General features: G+C 41.0%; 1 protein-coding gene across 5 annotated transcripts in view; it reads right to left on the reverse strand.

The window, feature by feature from the left end:
• The window catches only part of Pbx1 (PBX homeobox 1), a 323,692-nt gene that overhangs the window by 52,973 nt on the left and 247,217 nt on the right, over nt 1–23,502 (reverse strand). For 3 of the 5 annotated variants that reach the window (XM_023699749.1, XM_023699748.1, XM_004639878.3), the window contains 3 exons: nt 22,490–22,649; nt 15,394–15,506; nt 14,030–14,119 (listed from right to left, as the gene is read on the reverse strand). In XM_023699749.1, the coding sequence (XP_023555517.1) occupies nt 14,030–14,119; nt 15,394–15,506; nt 22,490–22,649 (363 nt within the window). The remainder of the gene's footprint in view (nt 1–14,029; nt 14,120–15,393; nt 15,507–22,489; nt 22,650–23,502) is intronic. The other 2 variants (XM_023699750.1, XM_004639879.3) reach the window with 1 other exon arrangement.

Consider the following 23,502-nt stretch of genomic DNA (forward strand, 5'->3'; position numbering starts at 1 on the left):
AGATGAGTACCAAGGCACAGTAAATAGAAAAAAAAGGACAAAGGATAGAGAAGTTATTGTTCTTGGGGAGAGATGCTCTGCAAAAAAAAAAAAAAAAAAAAAAACAAAAAACTGAAAGCAAACAAAAACATGCTTGTTGGGTTTACAGATGAGTAAAAATTTCACCTCCAATAACCTACTTGCTGGTGGAAACCTATTCCTCCAAAACAGAAATGAAAACTTGGTCACCATCACCAATGGTAACAAGTTCAACTAGTTTCATTTCAAAAAGTATTCATTAAATACTACTATGCACCAGGCTTGAGTTAAGGGATGGGAAATGAAAATGTGATTCTGTTTTTCAATGAAAATGTGATTCTGTTTTTCAAAAATCTGCGATGTAGGTAAATACAGGCAAGTATCAGAAAGGTGCTCGCGTGCCAGCTGCACAGCGTTGTGTAGCACCAGGAAGTCCTTCCAGGTGACGGGCCTGAGCAGGGTCACACAGCATTAGTAGGATCTTAGGATTCCCAACTACCATACAAGGGATGAGTGAAAACCATGGAGGATGCTTAAGTTAAAATAAATTACAGTAAAAGATATATCGTCAAGAATGGCAGGACACGTGTGTCCAAAGTGAGAAAGACTATTCTGAAGGAAATTCATGGCAGTATGTCTTTTACTACCATATATTTAAAAAATGTAAACACTCACAGTATATTTTGGTCACTTCTAAAAGCTTACAAGGCACCCTTGCTATCAAATAAAAATGTTACAGCGTGTCCTCATCCAGTTTAACTGGATCTGGATGCACTACTGTGAGATTTCTGGCTCTTCCTCAAAGTCAAATGACTGGGAGATGTAAATGTTTTGAATCAATTCAGGGCACAGAGCAGCCACAGCAGCACATCCAAAGATACTCATGAAAGAGGGCTTCTAGAACTGCCCAGAAAGTGGCAAAAATGGTAGGATTTGATAGGATACAAAAGTGTGTTTGAAAAGAGGGGAGATATTTTGAGGGAGGTGAATAGAAATATACTTATTACCATTATATATATTTTAAAAAAAAATTCACTGTAGTTTTCAAACATACCTTGTAGGGTCTAGGCTGTGGATTCTATGGCTGGCAAATTTTATTACCAAGGATTGTCAACAGCAAAGAATAATCACACTAGGCAAGAGAGGAAGAGAGCACATATTTGTATCAGCAGGTACTTCACAAACTTATAGTCTAGAGGAGAAATGGCAGGTCAAGCACCTGATAGTTTTCAAAAGTTAAAATCATTACACTAGAAGAAGAATGAAAATGGACATCTTGCAGGTCCATTTTGCTAACTTTCAAAAATGTATTTTTGGTATTATGCTCTGATATCTGGTTCCCCTCCACCTCACCTAATCAAAAAAATCTTTTGCTTATGTATATTTAAAAAGTCCTAATCATTTTAAAAAAGTTGAATTAAGTAAGTTAATGCATGTAAGTATCTAGTATATAGAAGTCAGTGTTAACTATTAACAAAATTATTGTCATTTTAGCTCCTTAATTTTCTATCCTTACCATTTTCACATTGTTTCTGCATTTACTGCCTTATATGGATTCTTTATTTTGTTACTGTTTGGCCTACTGTTTTAATCTTTATAACTGCCTTCTTAGCTGATGGTAGTATTTATCCAGCTGCTCAACTCGGCTCGCTTTCTGTCTTTATTGTCCTATTGAATGCACGTGCGTCTTAGTTGCCTCCAGTCTTCACCATGGCGTTTCACACACACTTTCATCGCTGCCAATTTGATCCTTCCAATTTCTACTTTTCCTTTTCCTTTTCCTTTGCTTCTCTTAATTTTTAAATTTTTATCATTTACTTGTTCTAGTTAATGTTTCTAACATTGTCCGTATTATATTCTCTGCACTCCAGCACATTGATTCTTCTGGAAGTCACACACGTTACGCGTCACTAAAGCAGAGGCGGCCCTGAAGAAAGCCAGGGTGAGTCCTCTCTGGTGCAGAAGAGATCGCTCCTTCCGTAGCCGCTGGTTCAGCTCACTCCGTGGGACTGCTCCCGCTTTCTCTTTCTTGTCTTTTTGAGATAGGGTCTCACTAAGCAGACTGGCCTTGAGTTCATTTGGTAGTCCAGCCTCGTCTCAAACTTGCAATAATCCTCCTGCCTCAGCTTCCCAGTGCTGGAATTATAGGCCTGTGCCACCACATTAGGCCTTTTTTTTTTTTTTTAAATGATGCTGTTTATTTTTAAAAAATTATTTTAAAAAATAATTTCACAGGCAAAAATTTTCTGTTTAATTTTTGTGTCCCTCAGATGAAGATTAGAGATAGGTACACAGATAAAAATGGAGATATTTCATACTTAGATTCCTGGGTAGCATTGGTTTCTATAATGAGCCCCAATCTCCCTGAGGCACAGAATTTAAAGTAATCTCTGGTGTCTCTCCTGTGTCTCTCCAGGTCCCTTATTAAGCTGTCTAAACAAACACAGGATAGATGATGTGTGCTTGGGAAATTTCTATCCTTGCAATTTTCCAAATTTAATAAATAAATGGACTTCAACTTTAAGCTTGCTGTACGCCACACACAGCAGAGTAGTCACAACTGAGTTTTCATGTTTTTTAAAATTATCAAATGATAAAATATTAATTGTGAGGTAACAAAACAGATGTTTACATGGTTCTCACCACCTTCCCTCACTTAGTGTTGGCTCATGCCCCATCCAGACAAAGGGAACCCAGAGAGGTGCTGGGTTTGGCTGACCTGTGTGTACACCCGGGCTCTCTCACTTACTGGCTATTCTAACGTGGGCAAAGTACTTTACCTATGACCTGAGCTTCTCATCCATAAAAGAGGGTTGCTAATGTTTATATAGATGGACTCTAGTGACTCAGTCAAGATTATAAGTTAGTACTGTTAGGAGGGACACACTGGGGGAGACTCAAATTAGCCCTTGAACTTAACCCTTATAATGAGAGGTGACTTTAATCCCTGAACTCTTTAGGAAAGACACCTAGCCCTCAGTACTTGTGCTAGATCTCCCAGAACCTTGGGCTTTCGTGAGAGAAGATCTGAGGCTTCCTGTATCTGAGTACCCTATGTCTTCCCCTGATAGTGTCCTCCTAAGCTGAGATTCACTGGGATGGACATTCATACTCCCAGACAGGTACCTTCTCACAGGACATACATGGCGGTCTTAGGGAAGTGTGTGTAAGTTTAGGAAGGCAAAGGAAAATGTACTGGACTTTCAGCTAAAAGACCTGTTACAGCTTGTGTCTAGTTTATCCCCAAGGCCTCATGTAGTCAAAGGGTGGCTTCTGGAGTTTGTGGTTGATTCTTGAACCAATGATGGGATTGCAGGTGTGAGGGCTGCACCTGCCCTGGGGGGGGGAATCTGCATTACAATGTGAGGAGGGGAGAGATGCTAGCTAGCTGCTACAGCTGCTGCTTCTCCCCTTGTTCTTGCTCTTTTCCTCCCCCAAGAAAGTTGCTCTGTGCCATATGCCACTCGGCCTTGGAGTCAGCTGAGTACGGACTGAAACCTCCACTAACTGTGAGCTAAATAAACCTTTCCTTCAGTTTGGGTGCTGGGCTTTTTGTCCCAGTAATGAGAGAAGAGTAACTGAGACAGGATCCTAGAGAAGAAAGGAGAGCCACAGCTGAAGACAAAGGAAGAGAGATGTAATATTTCACAAAGTAAGGCAATCACTCTGTCACTCGTTTTCAAGTGTAATAAGTTTTCTAGCCTTACACAATTCAAAGACTTTAAAAATTAGATGCAAGTTCCTTTAAAAGGAAGCATACCAATTCAGAAACCAAAGTAAGCATAAACCATGTTACTTTATTTAAAGTAGTTTGTTAAGCAGCAATTGGCTTTCAAACAGTCTGAAGAGAAAGAGCCCCACTTCCACCCCAACAGGGGCAGGGAAAGCTCAGACAATCTAAATAAGACCCCACTATTTTGTGGATAACTCTGGGCTTGGTCCTTCTTCCTGTACTTCCTTTTTCTGGGAAGTAGTTGCTTTAGTAAACTATGTTAAAGAAGCAAATACAAGAACATAAAGAGTAGTAAACTTAAATATGACTAATAAACACATTTGTCAAAACTCTGAAAATGTATACTTATTTGTAAATTTTGCTTCAGAATTAAAAAAAAATCCTGTAAATAAATAGTAAACTACGGGGAGATAGCTCAGCAGTCTAAGCACTGCATGGCAAGCACAAGGACCTGGGTTTGATCCTTGGTACCACATCTCATGCTGGTCCTGGAACCATGAGTGTGCAGTGCTGGCCACCAAAACCAAGTGTGGTGGTACACACCTGTAATCCCAGCACTGGAGAAGCTGAGACAGGAGGATCACTAGGAATCTGAGCTACATAGTGAGAACCTGTGCCAAATACATAAATATTAAACTCTAGCTAATAGTATAGATGCCATTAATATTAATGAAAAGGAAATGTACTACTGTTTTTTATTTACTTTGAAATACATGACACAAAACAAAGTAAAGCAGGATGGATGGTTGGATAGATGGATGCCAATATGCATGTAGTAGTTTAACAAATTTTCTTTTATGTTTGGAAATTTGAAAAATAAAATTTAGAAAAATTCAAAACAGGTCATGCCCTTAATGAACAGAAAACAAAGTTAATTTCTCCCCTTAGGGAAGCCCTAGGCAGAATTTAAAGACTTTATGTACCAGAGAAGAGCTTCTCAAATGTAATGTGCTTAGAAATTACCAGGGGATCTGGTTCCACTGCAGAATTTGATTTAATAGGTCTGGGTGGGTCCTGAGATGGAGAATCACAAGCTGGCAGGTGACGCTGTGGATGTCCAGGCCATGCTGGGAATGTACTTGCAGGGTTGGGAGGTCAAGCAACCTGGCAAAGCCACTGGCAGAGGACTGGGTCCTCCAGAGACCTGGCACTGAGCCTGCACCTCCCCTCACATAGCAGTAAACTCAGAATTCTCAAACAACTATGACAAGTTGAATATGGGGCTGAAGTAGTTGAGAGTCACTGCAAATATGAGGCACAGTAAATGCAGGGGATTCTATACTTGTACTTTAAATCTTTCTCCATGTTATTTTATTACTTAAAGCACATTATGTTAATCTCAGTTAATTTTTTAAACATGGTTTCTTTTTAATGAAGAGTTCTACTTATTTTAAGATGGATTTACTTAAGCAGAAACATGCTTTTCTGTTTTTTTGTGTTAGTGCACCACTGTGACTCATAGCATGTCATACTTCTAGCATAAGCGTGCCACTTTTGGTGGCTACCAAATGACTAGTGGAACATCTGGAACTGTACTGTCTAGTGTGGCAGCACTAGCCACATGGGACTATTTAAATTTAAATTAATTACATAGTGATCACATTCCTCAAGGGGAGTTGGTACTTACACAAAATGTACTGCGAATGTGTACTAATAAACATAAAGATTGAACAAATTAATTACAGGACAAAATTAAAAATCCCTTTTCATAGTTGCTTCAGTCACATTTCAAGTCCTCATTAGCCATGTGTTGCCAATAGTTAATTTACTGGACAGAGCAACAGTGGATCATTCTTATCAGTATAAAAACAGTTAAACAGCATGGTTCTAGAAAGACTAGCTTTTGCTGTCATCACTTGTAAAATTTATGACAGAATAGCAATGCCAATCATATGGATAAGGAGGTAATATTTTAGTTGATATAAATATAGTTGCACATGTCTACATACTATATATGTAAATGTCTCTTATAATGGCCATTTCCAAAATTGTTTAAAAACAGTATCCTGTATGGATTTTGCTGAGTGATATAGTTCTGTATCAGAAAGTCAGCTGACTAGGCCGGATAACTTCCAGCCCTTCTAGTTTTCCATGACTTTATGGAGTTCAGAATCATGTCCTATTAATGTCTGTATTCCTGGTGTGGACTATTAGAAGATTCTCAACAAACATTGGCTGAATAAAACATTTATTCATATATTTACCCATTCTGTCAAACTGGAACATATTTAGATATTTAAAGATCTAAATATTTAATATTTAGAAATGTGGAAAAGAATTTCCCTAAACTTTACAAGAGCCAGAGATGAATATAGTTTTTTTAAATAGTTCCCACTTGTATAAAAAATAGTGGGGATTTCTTAATGAAAAAGTCTAACATTCTACCTAAAACAAGTTTGTCTGAGAACACAGATTACCTGTCTATAAGGTAAGAAGTGTCAGGAACAGAGTTATCAAGACCACCTTCAGAATCATATGCTAAGGTTTTCCATAATTAAATTCTGCTTATTTAAGTTTCTTCATATTTACTGAAATGTAAAGATGTCCTGCCAGTTTTAGAGGCAACAATAAAAACAATGTTCTCTTTTGAGGTGATTTTTCTTTGTGGAGTAGATGCCAGACCAAACCGCATCTGGAAGAACTACACGTCCTAGCCAGAGGACAGCAGGCCTATGGGGCCAAAGGTGGACCCCACTGGGCAGAATGCCATAAAATACCAATTCCAAGAAAAACAGCATGGGGCACATAGCCACCTCACAGGCAGTAATCTCCCCAACAATACAACTTTCTCTTCTGTTTATGATTTGGAAATATTTTTCTTCTACTTGAATTTTCTTAGGAATGGAAAAACAATCATTGTTTAAGAATAGAACATAACGTTGTTATGGTTGGGATAAAGAAAATGTTTACCCAATGCCTCATGTGTTCAGAACTAACGCTTCTGGGAGGTGACAGAATCATAAGTGTGCAATCCATTGAGGGTTTCACAGCTGTATGGTGAACATCAAAGATGAGTGAGAGGAGAGAAGATGGGGAGGACATGTTTCTCTCTGGCTCTTCTGCCCCTACTCTGCTTCATGGCTTCCATGAAATGAGCTGCCTTTCTTTGCTACACCTGTGTACCATGATGTTCCTGCCTCATCCAAGGCCAAAAATCAATGGTGCCAACTTAAGTATGGCTCCCCAGTCCAGGAGCTACCTTTCCTCCTGTCATAAGGATGATGAGCTAGAGAAACTTTGCAACAGTCCTTCCATAATAGAAGATCAATTGTGCTCTTCAGAGTTATGGAAACAGTCGTTTTAAAGGAAACTGCCTTCCTCATAGCTACACAGAAAGAGTAAAGGCACACACATGCACACATATATGTGCACACCATATGAAATGATTGTATCACGAGGGTGGAGACCAAATCCATTGCAATTCTATGAACAGATAGGAAGTCTTCATAAAAGCATGCATATTATTGCATAGCTTGAGCCCACAGTATGTCTCCTCGTCTGAGTGTGGTATCCTACTCACACCATTACTGAATGACCCTGAATTTGCTATGTGGTTTAACTAACTTCAAGTTCCCTCCTACACTGGAGATGGTTGGCTCACTTGTCATTCCTCCCAAAACAAGAAGTCTAACATGAGACAAAGTGTCAAATGAATCTAAAAGGGAAAATACATCTGACTGGATCGAGGTTTTGTATGAACACACGTATAGGGGTTCTGTGTCTTGGCACAGGGACAGCATGAAGGAGCTTCATTCCCCAAGATTAAAGTTGTTCAGTTACTTCATATCTCCATGATGATTAGCTCCATTCATGTCTCCATGCAGGACTTAACAGGTGAATGAATGAAGGAGTTATTGACAAATCTGACCCCATTTTTCCCCTTTAAGAGCTTTTACTTGGCATTTGGGGAAAAACAAAGGATTTCATGCAAAATTATAATAGTTGGACTGTGTTGTTTCTTCAACTACGGTAGCCTAAAAAAAACCTGCTTTTCTGGTCTGAGACATAAGAGTTGAGTGGGTGTTAAGGTTTAAAGATCTTCTGTTGTAAGAAGCAAAGAGTTCTGTCCTGAAAGAAAGCCAGGCTGTGAGGCATCTCCTTTTTCCCTGCTGTCTTTGGGCCTTTTGGTGTCTTGTGTGTTGTTCCATGCTTTCCATTCATTTCAGTCTCTTCACTCTTCCAGCACAGGGTTTTTCTCTAGGCCCAGTCAAAAGCACTAGAAGGTACGCAAAGGCAGCCAACCAGAAAGCATACTTGATGCATTGGAATCCCTCAACATTCACTTGCAGTTTCTTTGTGGAGCAGAGTTAGAACTCAGAATAATTAAAATGAGTTTTTAAAGATTTGCATATGAATTTTAATTATTGCCCTCACTTCCCAGTCCTGCAATTTCACATGTGGCAACATCTTCTTAATACATACTTTAAGTGGAAGGAGGGCTCTCAGAGGTAGTTAAGAAAGAATTAACATTATGGCATGCGGCCAAGCATTTCTAAGTAACCCTTGTGATACCCAAATGCCTAAAATGCACTCACTTAAATTGGTGGCTTTTTTTGGGTCCTGATTTCTATTCTGTTTACTTTTTAAATAAATATTATCTTCCTCCCTTGCCAGGAGAAAAAAGAAAACAAAACAAAAATGCCCATATTACAGTCTACAAAGTTGAAGCTTCATTTCTATTTTCTACTTGTATTATTATCGCAAGGCAAACTTAATGAGATTTTCTCTCTGTCATAAATGGATGTTTAGGGCCAGCCAGATAGCTCAGTGGACTAAAGCACCTCCTTGGGCAGATGCAGGAACCAGGGTTCAATCCCTGGTGTGCTGTGCAGACCCTGCCCGCCGGGTGCACTGAGATAGTGATTGAGACTGGGCATGGTGGCATCTGCCTGTAATCCCAGCACTTAGGAGGTTGAAAACAGGAGAATCCCTATGAGTCTTATCTACGTAATGTGACCCTATAGACCCTGTACCAAATGCATAGAAAAAAGAAAAATATTTCTTAAAAAAATGGATGTGCATCGCATATTGCCTTCATAGACATAAAAGGAACATTTTATTTCCATGATCACCAAAACTTTTCAATAAGCAAAACAGTATGTACGTTCAAGACTGACTGAAGCACACTCACTTCCTTAATTCACATTTTAAAACAATTTGCAATAAATCGCCTCACCCAAATGGGTAATGCTTTCTGCTATTACAAATGGGAGGATCTCAAAGAAAAAGTTCATGGAGCGGGAGCTTGGGCTGGCAAGCTAGTACCATGTCTCGGGAAACAGGTGAGAAGCAGTGGCTGTGCCTGTCAAACTTGGCTGCTGACAGACTTCTATTTTTTAAAAAAATTATTTATTTATTTATGTGGTATAGAGTCTCACTGCACAGCTCAGACTCATAGTGATCCTCCTGTCCCAGCCTACCCAGCTCTGGGATTATAGATGTGCGCTACAATGTCCAGCACAACATCTGGTACTGGGGATTGAACCCAGGTCCTTGTGCTTGCCAACAAGACACTCAGACGGCTGAGCTATCTCTCCAGGTGCCACTGACAGACTTCTGAGCATGCTCATCTAGTAAATTTTACACTGAAGCAACCACACAGAGAGGAAAGATAATGAAAAAGCCTCAAGAAGGACCTAAGTTTTGAATTTCACTTAGTCTCCACCTTCCACCAGGCTGCGCTTGGACAGTCCAGTCCCCTGGGTAGGAAGGAGGAGCACAATGAGAACCCCACTGGATGTAGTGGCAACACACACACACACACACACACACACACACACACTCTTCTTTTACAGAGATTCTTCTAGGATAGAAAGATGGGGACTCATTTCAAACAAAGGGAGCTAGTAGAATTAAATAGATGAGTCAATTAAAATCATCATTATATAAATTCACATATTTAATGCTGATTTAATTTCATTGTCAGGCTGGCAAGACAACTCAGAGGCTTAAGTGCTTGCCTGGCAAGCACAAGGTCCTGAGTTTGATCCTGGTACCAAAAAAAAAAAAAAAAAAAAAAAAAAAAAAAAGGGAAAGAAAGAAAGAAAAGAAAAGTTATAGTAAGGGATGCAATTTATTTATTTATTTATTTATGGAACCGGGGACTGAACTCAGGCCCTTGAGCTTGCCAGGCAAGCACTTATTCCACTGAGCTATCTGCCTGGCCCAAGGGATGCATTTGAACTACTGGCCATTACTCAAAATCTTTCAAATGATGTACAACATGTGTAGTGGTTCTTATATTTTAAGGTAGTTGAATCTTTTCTTCACATTCTTTGCTCTGCTTATCAGACAAATGCACTGTAAGAAACACATGCATTTTTGGATGAAACGCCTTTGCAGGAGTGAGACACAAATGTAAGTGAATATCTCTGTGCACGTATGTATAATAGTATAACATAAGGTGAAAGAAATACTAAGATAACAGAGAGAGAGAAAGAGAGAGAGAGACAGAGAGAGAGAGAGAGACAGAGAGGGGGAGAGGGGTAATGTTAGAGAACAGAGAAGGGCTAAGGAGAAACATGTCAAAGAGGAGCTTGGGAGAGGAAGAGTGATTTTGATGCTAGAATTGGATGGCGAAAGTAGTGAGGGAACTGAAGGCCACCTATGAGCTGGCCATGCATAAATGAACCTTGGGGACAAGCTAAAAGTGTAATCAGATAAAGCTGAAAAGCACCCAGAATTTACTTTGAAGAAAGGATGAAGAAAACGTTGGTAGGCTCAGGCCACACTACGGGAGATTCTGAATGTTGGACTCAAAGTTGGGGTTTGCTTAGTTATTCGATAAGGATCACAGACAATTTCCAAGCGAGGAACGACAGAATTCAGGCACAGAGAGGAGGAAAGGCAGACAGCCACCGTGATTAGGAAGCTGTTGCTGAAGTCTAGCTGATGACTACTCCTAGAACTCAGATCGTAGCAGGGGGAACGGAAGGAAAGACAGGGAGAGCTGGGCGACCTTTAAGTATGTCTGCCTCACAGAGAAGAAGTACACTCCTCCATCACTTAGAGTCACTCTGAACCTGTTAAGCGTCGCCTGTTGTCACAAAGGAATGCTGAGTACTGAAGGAGGTATAATTTAACTCTCACAGTGGCTAGGGAAGGGGGTCTTTAGGTCTTGCAGAACTCTATATCCGTCTCAAAAGCGAGCCTTTCCATCAGAAAGGAAAGAAAATGACAACTCTGTCATGCCCTATCCTCACAGGGAACTTCCTACTGTGAAAACTGCTAGCACAAGAGGGGAGAAAAGGTCAAATTAGAAAGTTACCCCTTCTCACATTTCACACTGCATTCATGCGGAACACTGTATGCTTTGCCAAGCCCTTTCCTACTCATTTTCTCATTGTCCCTAAAGCAGTCCTGGTGGTACTGAGCATGGAAAGGACTGGCCTAATTTTCTAGAGGAGGTAACTATGTATCTATATATAGTTACATTCTCTTAATAGAGTGATTTGTTCTAATAGTGTTTGTAAATAGGATATCATGTCTGCATCTTGAACAGCAAATAACCACTAGGAAGAGAGTATGCAATGTGTTAATGGAACTGTCCTACCAATTTGATCTGAAACTGCCTCATTGCTATTTGTTTCTCAATAAAATTATGGGAAAATTCTTTTTCTAGAGGAGGGATTTAAGGAGCGCACATGCGCTCCCAGGACCTGCACTGCCTGACGCACCCCATGAGCCTCTTCTCACATGCCTTGCAACCCTCCTGCTGTTGGTTCCTGAAACGCCAGTGCTCTGAGCTTTCTACAGCTTAAAACAGACACTAGTTGGATAAGACATGGGTGCTGTGGAAAATCAGCCAGGGAGTGGATGCGGGCTGCCCAGAAAATGTCCTCCACCAAATGAAACGATATCCAGACCCAGCTGGGAATTCCATTGCTGCTGTGGGTTTGGAGACTGTTTATTTTTATTTCTTGGCTCAAAGCTTTCATTCCTGTCCTTGTCTCTTTTTGTCTTCTCTGTCTCTCCCTCTCTCCTTGCAGCCACTGCTCTGTGCTGTATATACACATGGCCCAGCATTTAATACCACGACCTAAAAATACCTCTCAGTAGATGCTAACTCTGTTGCAGTGGCAGGATGTAAACTTGATACCAAAGGCACATGTCCTATCACGGCCAGTCTTTGATTCCTTTAGCCTGTGTTGTAAAGACCCAGAAAAAAAAATAACCACAATTCAGAAGGGGAAAAAGAAACCAAACCTAATACAAAGAGAGACACTCTTTCAAGTGGCACTTGCAAGCCCAGTGTTGTGCTGGCCTAATTGTCTGCACGTGTTTGGTTGCACTACCTCACAAATGGCTTCCAGCCCACCTGAAGGCAGCAGAAGGGTCACTGTGGAGCCTCAGAGTTCTGAGTGCTGATCTTTTCTTTAGGGCTCAGTTAAGACAGAGAGACGCCAAAGGGCAGAAGTGCTAGATCCATTTCCTTCCAGACTTTCTGCAGTAACTTTTCACTACACTTGTATTCTAATCCTCACATGCTTGTGTTTTCCTTATGTTCCTCTTTCCCACCTATGCGCACAGCAAAGCTTTCTCTGGAAGATCTATCTTCTATCCCCCAAAGTCTGAGGAAACTTTTAAGTATTCATGTGCTTAGTGCCACACTCCGGAGCTACTTCATCCCTTTGGAGTCCACTTTGAGAATATACTTCTGCACCGACATATCTTAAGTGCATGTAAGCAGACCTCCCCGCCAGCCAGCCATTGCCATTGTAATAACAAGCACTGTCAGCAGGAGCCTCAAATGGGAAGCATCACTTGACTCTAGAAACCCTTTCCAGAAGGTGACACAGTTGCCAAAGTATATTTACTAGGGCTGACTCTAGGATGGATTCTTCTTCCCATAGAAGATCTTGACAAATACTATAGCAACTCAGAAGCAACTCTGCCAAAAGAAGGTATGATATTATTTCTAATTATAAACAGCCTTAAAAGTCACGAAGACAATTACTGGTGATCAACCAGCAACATCCTCAACATCCTGACCAAGTCATGAGCCTAACCATGTTTCACTTGTCTCACGATTGGGAGCGCTTGTCTTATAAAGGCAGGCAGTTCCCTTCATGGTGAGAACTCCATAGCACTGGTCTACCAGAAGTTCAAGTGAAGTCCTCTCTACACTGTGCTCTAACCCTACTCCCTTTAGATCACTGCTGATCAATCTGTTCTCCCTTTCTGATGGCAGCTGGACCAAAGCTATTATGCATCACCTATATCTTCTCATTTAAGGAGTAGTAGTTCTAAGCTGTTTCCACCAACTGTTCCTCATCTGATGACTCCTTCCAGACCATCCATGATCAGGTAGACTGAAGCCAACCTTCAAGGGCCATCCCTCCTTTCACTGTGAACACCATGCCTCAGTTAGTGTAGGCCATGGGCACACTAATAAATCAAGCCTACCATGCTTTCTTTCCCACCCTAATTTACTTGAGTCATAACATAAAAATAATAGTAAAAATGATCCTTATCAACCAGCCACATCTTTCTTCCTTAGTGTTGAGCCTTTTGTGACCTCTAAATGCTCAGAAAATCACCCCTGTCCTAAAGAACAGCCTCCTTTTCCAGGCTGCCCTCTTGTCCCAGCTTGCTGTCACCGCTGCTGAGAGAGCAGACGATTGATCTGAGAAATCAAGTTGGATTGCTGTCCCAAATCTACACTCGGGTCTCCTTGTGTCTGTCTGATCGATTTCACTCTGTGCGACATAGCTTGTCGCTACGAATTTTCATGCTAGTCAGGAGCCGCCAGCGCACCCAAGAACAGTGGAAGATGCCCTGCACCCCTCCCTATCCCTCCGATACACCCAGCTTCTGCGTCAAATTTTTTTTCCAATCATCTATTGCCAGATTGGAAAAAAGGTTTGTTTCTTTCTTTTTCCCAAGGCCGCAGGCGTGGATGTAACAGATTTGGCCACTGGCTTCGCTCCCCAGGTTCGCCAGCCCCAGCTTGTGGTGGTATTTCCTACCACTGTTGTACTAGGTGTCACCTGTTTAGCAGCTCCTCTCGGCTGCGTGTGTGTGGCCGCAGGTGCCATGCAAACACTGATGGGGCCTGACAGCCCTCGACGCCAGCTGCCTGCATGCAGCCTGCCCAGTCGCCACTTTTTCTGTGGGTAGGATGCTGCCCATGGCATGACCGATACAGAAACAAGAAACTAGGTGACCGGAAAGCTACGACAAGTCCTACTAAGTGGCATTCTGGGCCCTATGGCTTTGAAATAATTGGGAATGATAGAAGAAAAACAAAGGGCGGGGGGGGGGGTCTTGTTGTCTTACACTGATGCCCTGCGGACTGTACATCTGACTGGCTGCGAGTCCGTCACTGTATCCTCCTGTCTGGCTGATAACATGGCGAAGGGTATCCACCTAAACAGGGAACAACAACAGAGAGGAAATTAGTTCGAGAGATGTCAGGGGAGGGAGGCGCATCACTGTCTCACAGGCTACCATTTGGGCAGGCCAGATTTATGCGATCATTCGGGGACATTCTTCTTGAGGAAGAAGTGTCCACGAGGAAGAGGAGGGGCCTCTCACTAATGCCCATTTCATCATCAGTTCTGAGTTCAACAAGAAGTAAAATGATAGAGGCAAACTGGAGTCTCCAGCCTAGAAACTAATTCCACCGTGCTGCATGACCTGGGGACAGGGAGGGTGTGCAGGGGAAAGAGAATAAAGACATTCCTCCTTCTCTGTTTTTCTTCAACATGGATCACCCTAGACAGCTTCTCCTTTGCTGCACATACGACAACAGTTCATTTTCTATATAAAGGAGGTTTGAGCAGCCATCCCTCAGAGAGCAAGAATTTGACTAAGACCATGGTGATTTGAGGAATTCAGACGGCCAACTGTTTGGTCACTCAACCTGTCTCCAGGGTGTGCTTCCTGGGCAAAAGTCTGAAGCCCTGGCCTGCTGGTCTCTCCCAAGCACAGAGTGCTTCCAATTTCCTGCGCAGGGTGGGAAACCGGATGGACACAGCTTGGAACTTCCTGTAACTCTTACCCAGAGCATGCAACACTGTGCTCATCACACTTCACCTCAGGATGCCTTCCTGAGGTGTCACAGAGGCAGCCAGGTGAAAAAGAAGCCCTGAGCTTTCAAGCCTGACTCAATTTTTACTTCTAGAACTGGACTCATTGCCAGAAACTCAAATCCACTAACCTCAAGGACAACTAGGAAGATGACTTTAGTTAGCCTGGTTTGAAAGCCTACAATAAAACATGGGTTGCTAACATATTTGCCTACTATTTATTTCCTTATTTTGGCAAATATTGAATATGGAAAACCAACCACTGAGAAGGAGCCCTGAAGATGCAGTCAGTGAACAGAACTCCTTCTCTCTTTCCTTTTGGTGAATAAAGAAAAAGCTGCTGGTTCCACGTGCCCCAGATGCCTTTGTCCCTTCACTCTACACCTGCTGTCCTCTCTCTCTCGGTTTCCTGGGGTGAGCAACAAGCCAGAGCCAAATGCATTCACAAAGGGTGGACAAGATTCCCTCAAACAATGGTTGTCTTTGTTTCTGTTTGGTGTCCCTCTTTCTTTTTCCTTCTCTCACTCTCTGGGTAGAAGCAGGAAGCCAAGATGACTGAGGGCACTTGGACTCTAGTGCATCCGCTTGGCAGCATATTGGCTGGGTCCCTACCTGTGATTGCACGTTCGCTCCAACCTGGGCCCCTTGGTAAGAATCCCCATTGAGTGACTGCACGCTCATGAACAAATCTCCAGAGTTTGACATGTTAAAAGAACTGGAAGAACCTGGAAAGGAAAGAGTGAGGCACCTGAATCACAGAAAGGAAAAGGCTCAACCCCCGCAACTAACAGCCAAGAGGAAGAATGACATGCAAAGCAACCCCCAAATAAAAACTAAAATAACAATAACATCAACAGAGTCTGGTTAGTAGCATGAAGAACAGAGCAAGCAATAAAGGGTGCATATTGTTGGTGTTATATGAAGCCACACCTTACTCTAAATTGTCAATGGGGACTGCTTCTGCTTAGCAACTTCAAGTTGAGAAAGTGAACATTTATTCTTCTCAACTTAGTCCATTGTAGATCTCTCTTTCACATCCCTGAAATACTAGGATTGGCCAGGGGACCACACAGTCAAGTACATGGGCTTATTAGCAGTTCTCCTGCCATTGCAATGGAGCATACTAGCTACTTAACTGGATTCTAAATATGCTATTATGAAACCCATCTACTCATACAGGGAACAACATTGGGGAGGACAGGATGCAGAAGCAATACCATACACTAGGGCTGGCCCTGGCACATCCTGACAGTCCTGATTTCTGCAAAGAAGGTCAAGTTCCTTGCTGGATAGCAAAAGCCCAGGGAGCCACGAGAATTGCAAGAATACACAGGAATGAGCTACTCTTCTCTGCTGTCTGTCAGTATGGAGGACAAAACTGAAAAATGGGACAGGAATTCTCAAGCATGCATGAAATGTGAGATCCTGCTTATAATAATGATAATAATTTCTAGTGTGGGCCTCCCGAAGGGCAGTAAGCCATGGTTTCCACATTCTACGGCTAGAGCTCCATCCAGAGTCAGCCCTTTAGATCCATCTTGGAGCTACCCAGGATCCACTGGCTCCATTGTGGTGAAGCTCTCCCCAATCTCAACCTAAACCCAAGGGCGAGCAAAAGCATCGTGCAGCTCAGCGCATTAGGAAAGAAAGCTCAACGTGCAAGGTTTGGTTAAAACATGACGTTAGCCTGGAAAAGAAGAGACCTCAGGGACCCAGGTCAGTTGCATTCTGTATTTCAAACCCTACATTGCTGAAGTGGTGCTCTTGCCCTGTTGTTCAGAGACAGCCATCATCAGGGTGGAATCGCCCACCCATGAGTCATGCCTCAGCTCTGACACTTGCTTGGTTTGCCCCAAGGTGAGGCTCTGCGTTCTCTCTTAGAGAACTTCCCTGCTTCCTGTAGAGAGCTGCGGCTAGATGGGAGAAGCTTATTCCCTACAGGACCACTTAACAAGTGAGAGATTCTAAATCTACCCTCAGTGCTTAGCATCAGGCTTAAAAGGCAAGAGCCAAATAGAAGAACAAAATGACTTATGAATGTTGGGACAACCACAAGTTAAAAATGTCTGTAATTTTCTTTTTTGTGTGTGCGGTTTTCACCTCCACATAAGGCACTAACTATTTTACTGTATAAAACTGTCCCTCCATCTACCTCATATCCTACACCTGCTTTCCAAGAGAAAAGGCATTAAGGCAGTGCTTTCTTCGGGGACCCTGGAGGACCACTCAAGCATCAACCAAAGGACAGTGACATTTTCATAGCTCTGCAAAAGATACTGCCTCATCTGGCATACAGTTTTTTTTTCTCCTCAGTTTATCTAAGTGGAATTAGAAGAGTTGAATCTTAGCAAAGTAGGCATAACAGTTGTCCAGGTGTGGCTTATACTCAGTAAGTGAGATGAAGGCTTTGACCTCGACCTTGCCTTCATTAATATGGTACACATCTTTGAAGGTATCTCCCCAATCTACGGATGAGGCAAGAGGTAGCACGGGTCCCATTCTCATATGAATATAACACCTAGAGCTCTATGTACTAGTTATATCTGCTTCAAATCTGTTTTGTAATCACAGAGATAAAGCCTAAATAATAAAAGCCATTGCAGTCAGTGTCACAATACATGCTTGCACTTTGATGTCAATAGAAGCAAGATCCCAGGTTATAATTGTTTTTGTGTCATCAGACTTCTCCTTCCACGTCCCTATGAATACTGAGTTTGAAGCCCAGGTATTTTATTTCCTTCCCACACAAATACCAAGTAATGAACACACACATTGTATGCTTTGCTGTTAGTTTATTGCAAATCAACACGCCAGCTGAGAGATGGGAAGAACCCCCAAAGGGCTACACAAGGCCAAGCAACATGGCATCCGTGGAACCATGAAGGCATGGAATGTGCCATTTACAAGATGTACACTGCAATTGACACAGATGATTTAAAAATATATGTGCATAGATAAATTGTAAATATGTCTGGCTGCTTAATGTACACAGAGATAAATATGCGCATATAAATGTACTTCACGTACAAATGCATTTGTATCAGAGAAGTAATTGCCGAAATAGTCGCCTGTGCTCTTGGCTGTGCTGTTTTAGCATTTCACTGTATCTGTACACCCATGTACAACACTACATGGCTTCTGCCTCTCTGATGAGTATCTAGAGGCGGTGACTATATTGATGGAAGAGAGCAGGTGCCCTTAGATGACAATAAGGCAAGGAGAAGATGACACAAAAGTCTAAACAAGGCAGGACAGCCACACTCTCCAGCCAGCACTGGAAGTTGGAAAGAACTTATCATGGGGCAGACAGGATCCTGGGAGCACAAGGCTTAGACAAAAATGAATGGGCTCTCTTCAAGGTGCTGTGAATCCTCCAGCAATGACACAATTATCTAGCTTGCTGGCTGGGAACCTCGTCTGCAGATTGCTGTGGAGTACTCAGCAATCGCTAGAATTATAGTTCAAGATATGCTTGAAAGTTTAACAGATCTAAATTTGGTGTAAGGATGGAGACAAGTTCCTTATTTAAACTGCTGCAGAGACCTCAAGGACATGTACAGAGACACATCTACAGTCAACTAGCCAGAGAAGAAAGAAAGGATCACCCGGGATTCTAACGCATTTGCTTGGGCAGTATCACAGAATGGAAATGTGATAACATTCATGTTCATTAATCCAGTTTTCCAAAGATTGCATTCCTACTTTAAAGGATCCTTAGAAAGCTTAATTATTTTTTAGAAAAAAATGAACAAAACAAACCAAAAAGAAAAAAAAAATCCCAAATCTCAATTAACCTCATAACCTTCTACCCAAAGTAGAATAATAATACATGAACCTAAAGAGCTAACAGTAAAGCCCATGGCAGGGCTTCTCAACCTTGGTGCTAATGACATTTAGATCAGGTAATTCTTCAATGTCAGGAGTATCTTATATGCTGTACACTATATGATGTTTAGCAATATGCCTGGTTTTTTTTCCATTAATGCCCTCCTTCCAAAATTGTGACAACTAAAAGAGTGTGCAGGTAGTATTCAATGTCTCTGAGTGCAAATTTGCTCCCAGATGAGAATCAGTGGATGTACTTTTCCCTCTTGAGAACCTCAAAGTACTTTCAAGTATTGGCTCATTCTTTCTCTCTGAGTATACAATTCTTATAAAGTAGCAGTATGGCAAATAATCGCCTTAAGTTCTCCAGAGAGATGATGCCAGTGGCAGGATGAGAAGGAGCTCTCACCCCATTTGGAGGCACAAAAGATGGACTGTCTTCACCTGATGCAGACTTCCTTATGTCTCATGCTTGCTTCCAAGAAAGGGGCCTCATTTTCCTGAGGTTGCTAGTCATGTTTTCGTATCTCATCAAAAATAGATTGAAGACGCATCACTCCAGGTCTCCACCACCCTAGGTTTCTTCTGAAGAAGTATGAACTTATATTTTTATGGCTGCTTCAATTGACCTCCATTTTTGTCTTCTTTGTTCAGAAATTCCCTTCCTATGATTCATGCTTTCCCCCCCATCTGTCTTGCACAATTCTGCTATAAAGCAGCCATACCACTTCTAAAAGCTTTCAAATCCCCCACAGGTGCTAGTCCTACATGGCCTTTATGAAGTGCGCTTAAAGAAAAGGAGACAAGGTAAATTTCAACAAATGGGGATACTTAGAAGTGGCCTAAGGAAATGTTCTGCTAACCCCAAAAGAAATGTCTGGAGGGAATACTTCCCTTGCAGTAGAAATGGGCATTTATACTTAGGAATGTTTCTAGAAGAAATGTCCTGCTTCAATGAGGAGAGCATAGAAAGTTCCTTGGAATTGGGAGTGGTGTGTACACCTGTAATCTCAGCACTCTGGGAAGCCAAGGCATTAGGATCTCAAGTTCAAGCCCAGCTTGGGAATTTAGACTTAGTGAGAGATGCTGTCTTGCAATAAAATTTAAAAAGGGCTGAAGATGAAGCTCAGTGTCCCAAGTTCAATTTCTAGTATTCAAAAATGATAACATAAAGTAATATTTCTCAATTACAGAACTCTAAACTTCAAATTCTATCAAAACATATTTTCACACATTAGCCTCTTATTTAAAATTTGTGCCATGAATGGTGGTTCATGTCTAGAATCCCAGACCTTGGGAAGTTGAGGCAGAAGGATGCCTTGTGAGTTTGCAACCAGCCTGGTCTACATAGTGAGTCTAAGATCCTGAAATCTTGAAATCTACAGCAAGACCCTGATCCCAAAACAAAAGCAAAACCAAAAACAAAAAGAACACAACTAAATAAAGGTATGTTATTTTAAATTATAATTTCTATTTTCAAAGGACTAAAAGCCAATTAGCATAATATGTGCCCTACATAAAAACTCAAAACATTTTTCACTTTATCTGTGCACTGATTTGGGGGAAGAGTAGAATAAAATGCAGAAAAGTCCACTTATAACTTTTCCTGGGAGGATATTTCCTTTAAGTATCATCTTACCAATGTGTCAGACACGGTCTGACTGTGGCCTTGTCCACAGAGCCCAGTCCACGCGTCATGTGAGTGCACACGTACAGTGGTGTTCTTTGGTCTCTCCTTTAGAATGAAGACTACAGAGTGTTGCTCTGATGACTATTACCAACCCCTTGAACACTAATGGAGGGTTTAGCTCATTTTCTCTGTTATAATTTACTTTAGCTGAGAATAGTCAAGTGAAGTTTGAGGCACAAGAAAAATCCTTTAGAAAATTAGCCACAGATTGGCATTCTGTAAGAGCCCACATAATTTTAAACAGGGCTTTAAATGCTTACTTTTCTCTTTTTAAGGGCTTTAGGAAAGAATAAATAGTTAGGGATGTAGTCAAGAAGGGAGTCCACAGGGCCCTTCTAGGGACTAGCCATAAATCATGCTAAGCCATCTGTGATGCAGATATATCAGGGACAGGAAAAAAGTCATTTTGATATCTTTTTTGCATTGTGATAACCTTTGCAGGAGTGGTGAGTGCATTTTTTGCTAATGTTGACAGAATTGTACTTCTTCCAAAGAAAATGTCTGCCTAGCAGTGCAGATCAACTTGTTTGTTGAGTCTGAAATGCTTACTAATTGACCAGGTAGAGAAGAAGGAAACTTGCTGGCTATTGAACCAGTTAGACTAGATCCTTTGTGGATCACACTAGGATGGGGCAAGAAGAGAACAAAATAAAAGCTGGAAAAATAAATATGCTCCTTATAGCACCTCAAGCTGCAGAGCTGGGAAAAGCACACCTGGGCTGAGAGCTACAGTATCTAAGCATGGCCACATTCACTAAGCCCAGTCCACTGGTCATGCCTGATCCCAATTACACAAAAAGAGATGAGGACTGTACGGCCTGACAGCTTGGCAAACAAATCATCTAAGAGCTAAATGCATCTAAGAACTCACAGAAGATATTACTGTGGCGTCCTGTGTGTTTCCAATAATAAGACATCTTATGGTAGAAAGAAGACTTGTTTTAGTGGGTAAACAGGTTTTGGGTCAAAGATATCAGGTACACTAAGAAATGCTGGAAATTAGACTTGCAATCATATTATAATTACATATATTTAAATTTCTTGTTAATATTTTGTTGATGTTTTTATGTGCACTCAACAACCAAAATCAGCACAACTTGTTCAATCTGATACTAAAATTTGTTTCATAAGAAAATTGTTGTTTTTGCCTTATCAACAATAAAAGTATATCATTCCTTCCAGAGCATACAAATACTCAAGTTATATTTTATGCATGAGTGATTTTTTTTCCACTGGTAATTCAGATCTGATGGCCCAAGGCATACCCAAAACTATATTATGTCCTGACTAACCTCTGGAATTAGTGATGCAATGCATAGTCACCAAAATAAAAATAAAACCTACAATGTAGCACATAACTGATACTATGACATGAAAACAGGAACCTGAATAATTTGAATTAATGACTGGCAATTTTCTATGTAGGTTACAGAAGGAAAACCAATAAAATAAAAAATAACCACTCTAAATAATATCTTGAAATAATTGCAGCCTGGCTTTGCAGAGCAGAATTTGCTAATGATATTGCTAGAATGAATATTCCTACACTGAATGCATGCTAACACAGTCTGTGGCAAGAACAGCAAATTAGACAAGCATAAAGACCCCTGAAAAAGACCAAGTGATTGAACTCCAAGGAACTATCTCAATCTTTTAAAACTTTTTAAAAATTATTTATTTATATATTTGATACAGGGTCTCACTACACAATTCAAACTCATACTAATCCTCCTGTGTCTACCTTCCCAGTGCTGAGATTGCAGGTGTGTGTCACCATTCCTCATTCTGGGGCTGGCACAGCATGAAGTACTGGAAATCAAACCTGGGGACTTATGCTTGCCAGGCAGGTGCTTAGACAACTGAGCTATCTCTCCAGCCCCATATCTCAATCTTAAATTTAACTTACTTATTGGAATCTCTGAATCTAGAAGTGCATCAAGACCAAACACTATACCACTGCCTCAAGGTAAGCAGACACATCAGTGCAAACAAATTCCTAGACAACACCAGCCTGTAACAGTGTAACAATTTTTTGATATTAAAGGAAAAACCAAAAGTGGTACACAAAGGATAATTAGATACATAAATCAACTAATCAAAAATCTACAAAATTAAAATAAAACCCAAACCCACTGCAAGAAATGCAAGTACCAAAATGGAGAACAATCCCCCCAAATCAAAGAAAAAACTAACCAGCTGAGTTGGGAGTGGAGGGTGAGTTAGCTTGGCTTCCATGGGCTGACACATTGGTAGCAGTGACAGCCGTTTTGGCAGCATAAATATTGGCTTCCTCTTGAAATTTACCTATGTTCTTCTTGTACCGGATTCGCTTATTTCCAAACCAGTTTGATACCTACAGCAGTTTAAAAGAAAGTAAGAAACTTAACATTTCATTTTGTACAAATATTGCAGAAAGTTAAAAAAAAAAAAAAAAAGGCTTTCAGTAGGGATGAAGAGGTTTTGCAACATGAATTAAAGAGCAGAGGTAAGCGCTTCAAACAGAATGACATAAACTGAGATTCTCTTGTTTAACTAAAAGTTAGCAAAACCACTGTGATAAAAATTTTTTCCTACAGATCTGCTCATTAAAAGCAGGACTCTTTTAACTTAGAGCAAGCATTTTAAATTTGCTTACCATTTAATTTATGACACTAAAATAAACATACCAGGAGGAATGCCTGTTTCTTATCAATGCTAAAGCTGACTTAGCACAATTAAAATACACAGACCTTTAAATATCCATATAAATCTATATTAACATATGGGTGCCTTCGTGCATACATTAATTTCAATATTTTAGAAGTTTAAATAACTTTAACATGGACTCAGATTCTTAGCTGTAGAGGGTTACAGACTTCAAGATCAACATAATTCCACGTGATACATTTCACCCTGTAAGTATGTCATGCGTGCACATGAGGAAAAGCTGCAACACACACTGATTATTCCTCTGGATTCCAGGCTTTAAATGTTAGAGCCAATATACACAATAAACCTAATTTACTTTCATTTGCTAATTTATTCCCTTCATGTGGCTCACAGCAGCTGTCCTGGTTTGATTTGGGGCCTCTTTCCTTTTATATAAAGACCTCTGCCAGAAACAAGAGGAGACAGTCGAATTCAAGTTGACCCTCATAATTCCTGCCTTGGGTAGGAAAATTTTCTACCCCATATTCCAGATGTGATTTTTGAACTAAAATGTTACG

This window comes from Octodon degus, unplaced genomic scaffold (assembly GCF_000260255.1).
Source record: "Octodon degus isolate 3935 unplaced genomic scaffold, OctDeg1.0 scaffold00116, whole genome shotgun sequence".
Classification (NCBI taxonomy): domain Eukaryota; kingdom Metazoa; phylum Chordata; class Mammalia; order Rodentia; family Octodontidae; genus Octodon; species Octodon degus.